Source organism: Cariama cristata, unplaced genomic scaffold (assembly GCF_000690535.1).
Source record: "Cariama cristata isolate BGI_N322 unplaced genomic scaffold, ASM69053v1 scaffold20894, whole genome shotgun sequence".
In the NCBI taxonomy this organism is placed as follows: domain Eukaryota; kingdom Metazoa; phylum Chordata; class Aves; order Cariamiformes; family Cariamidae; genus Cariama; species Cariama cristata.
In genome coordinates, this window is record NW_009614940.1 from 20670 (window position 1) to 27633 (window position 6964).

Below are 6964 nucleotides of genomic sequence, written 5' to 3' on the forward strand. Positions count from 1 at the left end.
CTTTTCGACAGTCCTGGGAGAGGAAATAAAACCGATGTTATTTCCCCGTTAGATCAGCAACTTTCCTTTTTACTTCCTCCCTTGTCCAGGGGCACAGATGCTCCCCACCTCCAGGGATTCGGGGAGAAGAGGGGGGCAAGGATGCACCCATCACCATCAAGTGCTGCTGTGTCAGGGATGGGAAACAATGAGGATCGGATAGCGGAGCGGTGGGGAAAAGCAAAATGAAAGGAAAGCAAGAAAAGTTGGAGGAATGATCATCCCTCGAGGGTTGCATGCACTGCTCTGCCTCTGGGCTGGCATCTCGGGTAGCCTCTCCTTTGCTCCTGCTTTCCTGGCATGGACCTTGCTCCCCGCTTGCACCGCAGTTTTTGGTTAAAGTAGCAAAGAGAGGAAAAGTGTTCCTCCATCCCTGTTTACCTCGGGAAAGCCACTGCTCGCTTGCAGGGCCTTGCAGCTGGCAGGGCTTGCTTTATACAGGGTTTGCTCCCCGCTGGCGGATGTTCGTTTTGCCCAAATCTTGCTGACTGGGCTTTTCTGCAAAGGAGAAGGTGCTGTCCTTCCCCTTTACAGGAACGTGAGAAATCCCCCCAACAGCCCGACTCTGTACCCCACGCACGAGGGCCGGTGCCGGACGGGACGAGCCGTCAAAGCAGCATCATTTCCAGCTCAAGGAGGAAGCCAATGCTCTCTGCCCCTGGCTGGAGATGCCCAAGGGCCTTTTTCTCTGCCTCCCCAGCACCACAGAGTCGTATCGGGGGGGAACTAATAGCCCTGCTTCAGCTTTTGCATCCTGGCAGCCATGAACGAAGTAGATTTGGGGTTTTTGAGGGGTCGTATGGTTTGCGAACTGTTCCTCTGCCACACTGCTAAGGTGATTCAGAGCGAGTTATCGGTTCTTTGTGAAAAGTATATGGGCAACAATAATAGCATCTTTAAATGTGCAGTTCCTGGAAACATGGGGTTACGCAGATAGTGGATGATTAAACGTTCACCCACCATGACAGGAGAATGAAGCAGAATGGATGTTTTGGGATGAGTCAATGCAACTTCCCTTTATTTTCATCTGTATGATTTTTCCACCTCCTCATTGCAACCCCTATGCAGAACTCATCCCTTATAGAGAAACCAATTAGTCACCCACTTAACTGCCCTCCTAAATTAGCATCCACCTTGGGACGGATGAGGCTTTGCAATCTTCCCTTCTCTGAGGATAACTATTCTTTAGCCTTAATTTTGGCCACCATTTTTACGTGAGCAAGTGTCACAGAAAGGTCTCAAATCATCTCCCACATTTTCCCGCTGCCATTATTCCTGTAAGAACACCTCTTGGCGTTATCTCACCTGCCCCCTAATCCACTTTTTTGTTTTAGCTCCGGGAGTGAGTTCTGCTAGCTGGAAGGGGTATTGGGAGAAGCCAAAACCCCCATCTGCCATCAGGGCTTGCAACATTGCTCCGCAGTGGCATAGACCTGGAAATAGACCTGCGAATTACAGCTGCTGTCAGACCTTCGGCTTTTTCAGGCTGCTGTTGGCACCATGGAAATATTGGGGTGTCAGGCAGATGGTGTGGCTAAGGTATGAAATGCAAAAGCGCTCCCCAAACTCGGCAGCCCGGATGCCACCATTGCAGTGCCTCAATCTCAGTGGTTCTTACAGAAAAACACCACGGAGAATCATTTTGAATACCTTTTATTATCTTTGCTGGGAAATGAAATAAAGAGAGGGAAGAGGAAGGGACAAAAAAATGGAAGCTGATGTGTCCTTCTGGGAACTGGAGGATCTCCATCTGTAATGTGTGCGTGCCCTTCCTCACCCTGAGCATCACCTTGCTGGCTCCGGCTCTGTTCAGCCCCCACATCACGCTTTTCTTGCCATAGCAATGGGGAAAGCCAGTCAAAATCTGCAACCTTGTGCGCAGATTTCCCCTCCTCAGCACTGGAGATTACTTCCTTGGCATTTCAGGTTGAAAGAGAAGTGGTAGGATTTATTGTAGGAATGCAAATTGCTCGCAAAGCACGAAGCCACTGCCTTGTCACATAGGCAGGTCTCTCTGTTGCACCAGCTCTGCTCATTACCTGCGGGGGGAAAACACGGTGCTCTGCGGTGGCTTTTCCGGCTGGCATCGGTGATGGGGTCCCCTCGGGGCACCCCCGATGCCTGGAGCTGCCTGAGGGAAGCACATGCAGAAGCGTGCCCTGATCCTCACTGTCTCCAACCTGCCCGCATCCCTTGCAATGCCCATTTATTTATTGTACACTGAGTCCTCCTGTACGCATCTGACCGGGTGTGAGGCTGGTTTCATCACTGAGGGGGATGCCCTCCTGTGTACCCTACTCTGGGGCTGGGGTGTCGTGGGCAACAGTGCTGCTTCCCCATGTCCGTGGGACCCCCTGCTCGGCGGTACTCACTGCAGATGATGTCTCCATCGGCAACGTCGAAGTGGTATGGGGTTATCAGGGGTCTGCACTTGCCCTCTCTCAGCTTCCTGTAGCAGCAGTCGTGGGCATGGCAGCACCTTTGGGGGACACCATGTCAAACCGCTGCCCCCGAACCCTCCCTCACCACACTTGGAAGGTAAAGGAAGGTCCGGCCTCCAATTTAAGGTGACTGGGAGAGGGGCATCCCAAGGCAGCAGGAAGATGTGGCTGGGGAACGATCCAAAACCCCCTCTCAGAGCACACCAGCACCGGCAGGCTGCCAGCAAGCAGGTTTTTAGGGACCCCTGTATGCCCTGCACCCGGGGCGATGAGTGGTGATGCTTTTCCAGGTACTCACCAGTCAGTGGAGTCTACTGGGGTGCCTCTGCCCCCGATGCCGCAGAAACACCCGTACCAGCTGTAGGAGAGCAGGGCGCTTTTCCCCGTGGCCGACTTGATCATCTGCTCCAGCTCCAAAACGCTGCCGCGAGCCAGCAGCAGCCCTGCCGAGGGGCAGAAGGATGGGCTCATGCTGGTGCAGAGCGAGGAGGCAAGCAGGATTCCATGTGCCTTGCACCAGGCAGAGCAATTAAATAAGTCTGGCGTTGCTGGAAATACATGCTTTCAGGATCCAAAAAACCCCTCAGGATTATGTCTGGTTTCTGCTGCGGCTACCTGATTCAGTCTGGCAGAAGATATCATTGCTCTCCGTACAGGCTGTGCCATGCTTGCATCTGGTCATGGGCAATGCCACATTGCCAGGGTCTGCCCTGGGCTTGGCACAGGCAGGGAAGCGGGTAAGAACAGGCTCCAGGGCCTCTTAAAATAAATATGGATCTGAGCATCCCAAAGCCTCCTCGTCACGAAGACCTCCAGGACTACAGCAGTGCTACACGAAGCATTAGAGAGAAACTGCAAAATTTGAACAAAAACCTGAATCGTGCACAAAGACTTTGGGTTTGTACCTTTTTTTTTGCCACCCAGATGAGATCCCAGCCTGGCCCTGTGAAACCAGGGCACTTACCGCAAGCCAAGAGCACGGCAAAGAGGAGATTCTTCATCCTCAGGCTGGCCCTGGAGGAGGAAACCACAACGGCAGGTGATGAGCAGCACCCCGGAGGCAGGACAGATGCTGCCCCATGCCCGCACCAACGGCATGGAGTCAGTTGGGTGCACCCTGACAGCACCGCACAGTGACGTTAGCGTCACCGCGGATACACAGCATTGTGAAGGTATCACCCTGCCCGAGTGCCCACAGCTGACTCCCGGTGGGGACTTTTGACTCCGGTTTTGGGATGCGGCGCTTGGCAGGGATGTGTACGGGGACACAGCGGTTATCCTGCCCAGGGCTGATGGAGAAGCTCACCGTCTGCAGCCTCCTACCGCTGCCCCCCGAGCTGCCTGATGAAATAACAGGGCAATAAAATCCCCCCCTCTCCTTACCCCGCCTGGACCTCGCAGCTCCAAGACTGCCAGCTTCGCAGGTTTGCTTTATATAGATGGCGAGGTCCACCCCCTCCTCTATCTGTGCTGACGGCACCATTCATCGCAGAGCAGATCTCACCGAGGGGCCCCTCGGTAAAGGAGAAGGTTCCCATCCTTTTCCTTCACAAGAAACACGAGTTTCCTGGCAGCAGCATGCTGCCAGCGCGGCCAGCGGCGATGCTCCCTCCATCACCTTGCTTCTGCTTATCGGTTGGGCACGAATGTGTCTCCCTCTCGGGCCGACGCAGCTTCTGGATGAGGCCAGTCAAGGTCTTGGCTGAGGTTTTAAAAGCTGCAGGATTCGGTGGCTGGAGAGACAGGACAAAAGCAATTTGTGCCTGGGAGGAGCAGAGCTGGCACCGCTGAGGTTGTTGCATCCTTGTTCCAGCTGCAGAGGTGGCACTTTGGCCTAGGTGTCATCTCGAGCGGGTGCTTGGTTCTGCCAACTCACGCCCTGCAACCTCAGAGATGGTTTTTCTTGGGTCCTTCCCTTGCAATTGTCCCCCCAAATCCATGTCTGCATCCAAATCCACCCACGCCGAATCGCAAGGGGAGGCGAAGGGAGGACGGAGAATGCCGTGGTCTCATTTCATGGGTCTGTAGTTTTCCTGTCCTGCCTTCAGGGCACGGGAGACTCCAGGAGTGCGTGGGCAAAGGGTCTGCACAATGAAATCATCAGCAGCGAAGGCTGGAAACGCCACAGAAACCCAACTTGGAATGCTTTTTGAATACAGTTTGTTTAGTCACCATAACTGAGACATGATACGAAGACACAAGGGAGGCAGAAAACCAGAGGAGATAAGAAACAAAAGCTGCTCTATTTCCTGCGAAATCACGGGGCAGGGAGCAAACACACAAATGCATGCTATCAGGCGTGTATGCAGGGCTCCACCCTCAGTAATTAACCACACTTCTAGGGAAGGGAGTTTGGGGGGTGGGGATTGTAAGAAATGGCTCAAGGGTCTGGATTCAAGAATAAACCCCCTTGTTGAATTTCTTGAGAGCCACCAAAGCTGCTCGCGAGAAGGGACATCACCTCCCGGCTGCCCTCTGAGTCTGGCAGAGATGTCTGTCCTGGGGATTTTCTTCCCTCTAACCTTTTATTTCCTGCTGCCAAGTGGAATAAAAAGCCATCCAAGCCCCATAAGGAAAGGATGGGGAGCAACAGCTCGCCTGCCTCTCCACTCAGGCATGCCGAACGGCTTACCCACTCGCCATCTGCACAAGAAACCATCTCAAAAAGCCGCAATGCAAACCAACGGGCACCACGCTGATGCCCAAATCCCCTGCTTTCCCCACCTGACTTTTAAAACCATGTCATCCCTGATGATTAAGCACCCCCTTCCCACCTGATCCACAAAAAACTTCCATTATAGAAGATTTTCCCCATTGTGGTGTTCATTATCTGCACTGCTCATGCTCACATGCTTTGGCGTTGCAGGTCCTTGCCCTTTGGGGTGGGTTTGCTGCTGTGTTGGCCCTGATGGGGAAAGATGGCCCTGATCTCCTGGGTTTTTGCAGTAGAGTTTGGCTAAACCTGCGTGAAAGGCACCGGCCAGTGCCCTAAAGGGAGACCAGAGGGCTAGGATCACGCAGATTGGGGATCCACAGGTGGCTTTAACCAAATCCCCTCATTTTAAGCCCTCCCTCTGTGCAGAGGATCTCAGGAGAGGGAGCACGCAAAGCTAAAGCCTCTCTTCAATCGAGCCACAAACCCAAGGGCTTAAAAAACACCCGTGGAAGTTATTATCCCACTGGAAATATGAAACTTTTCAGCCTCCCTATGGAGCAAAGAGGGGTGTCAACCCACACACCTGTTTGTTCAGGGCCTTACTGAAAATGTAAATAGGCCCGGTGCTTTGATCTGCAAAGCCCGTGTCTTCGGTCCGATACTGCCGAACGTCCTGTGAGTGGGATGAGCTGATATGCAACTATTTTCTTACCTTTTTAGTGTGCGGGTACGCCTTGATCTTCCCCCACCCACAGGGTGGAGATCCCTGATTTGATGGTAGATATGTTAAATTATTTATTGCTTGTTTCTTGCTGCCTTTGATGGGCATCTGTTAGCGGGAGAAGCATCTGGTTAACTAGAAGCGGGTTTAAAAAGGGATTAACAGGGAGAGATGGAAATGTCGGCGTTACATGGTGTGTTCCCGCAATGGAAACCAACTCAGGGATCGTTTATAGCACAGGGGATCGGGAGGACTCTCCCTCCCTGTCAGCGCACATCAGGATGCCAAGCTTGCAGGCTGCGGCTCCCCCGGCACAAAGAGAGCTTAGAAGTCTCCCAGAGGAGTTGTTTGAGGTCCCGGGATGATCTTCTGCATAAAGTGTAATTTTTTAAAAGGCGTTCTCATCAAAACTAATTACTTTGGTGTTTATTTGTCCAGTTCTGTACAGCCATTGCTCAGGTGAGGCTGTTCAATCATGCTATCATGAAACTCCTGCCACAGGTGGGTTAAAACCTAGTCCTGTTGCTCCCATTTTGCTGCATTTGCTCACGAGAGGGTGTAACACCTTATTTTCAAACTTTCAGGGTTAAAAAAAAAAGGCTTTCGGTATCCACGCAGAGCGACAATGCTGGGGTTCTGCTTTGGGTGGGATGGGGGAAACAAGACCTCCTGTGGGAGGGACAGGGACACCTCAATATCACAGTCACCTACAGGGTTTGGGGCAGCTGTTTGGGAGAGGACACCACCAGCCCCGCTCACCCCCGTCTCCCTTGTGCCCCTCAGGATGAAGCCTCCAGCCCCCAGCAAGGTGGCGGGGCTGCCCCCGCACCTCCATTGAGGCCTGACGCCGCGTCCCGTCCCTACGCAGAGCCCGCACCAGGTCACAGCACTCATCCCCTGGCCCAGGTATGTCCCTCCGGTCAACACCAGCATGTCACAGCCGTCCCCGGGCCTGGTTACGTCCCCCGAGCCCGCACTGGGCCATCACGGCCGCCCTCGGGCCTGGTCACATCCCCCGGGCCCACACTGGGACACCCACACCAGGTTGTGACAACCATCCCTGGGCCCACGCCAGGGCAGCCAGGCTGGGCAGCCCACCGCGGCCCC

At 53.7% G+C, this 6964-nt stretch overlaps 1 protein-coding gene across 1 annotated transcript; it reads right to left on the reverse strand.

The window, feature by feature from the left end:
- Positions 1-1932: 1932 nt before the first annotated feature.
- LOC104161261 (phospholipase A2, membrane associated-like) lies at positions 1933-3481 on the reverse strand. The gene is made up of 4 exons (XM_009699622.1): positions 3445-3481; positions 2779-2923; positions 2412-2518; positions 1933-2078 (listed from the first exon to the last, which is right to left on the reverse strand). Exons 1-4 carry the CDS (start codon positions 3479-3481, stop codon positions 1933-1935), a joined length of 435 nt encoding a protein of 144 aa, XP_009697924.1.
- Positions 3482-6964: the final 3483 nt, after the last annotated feature.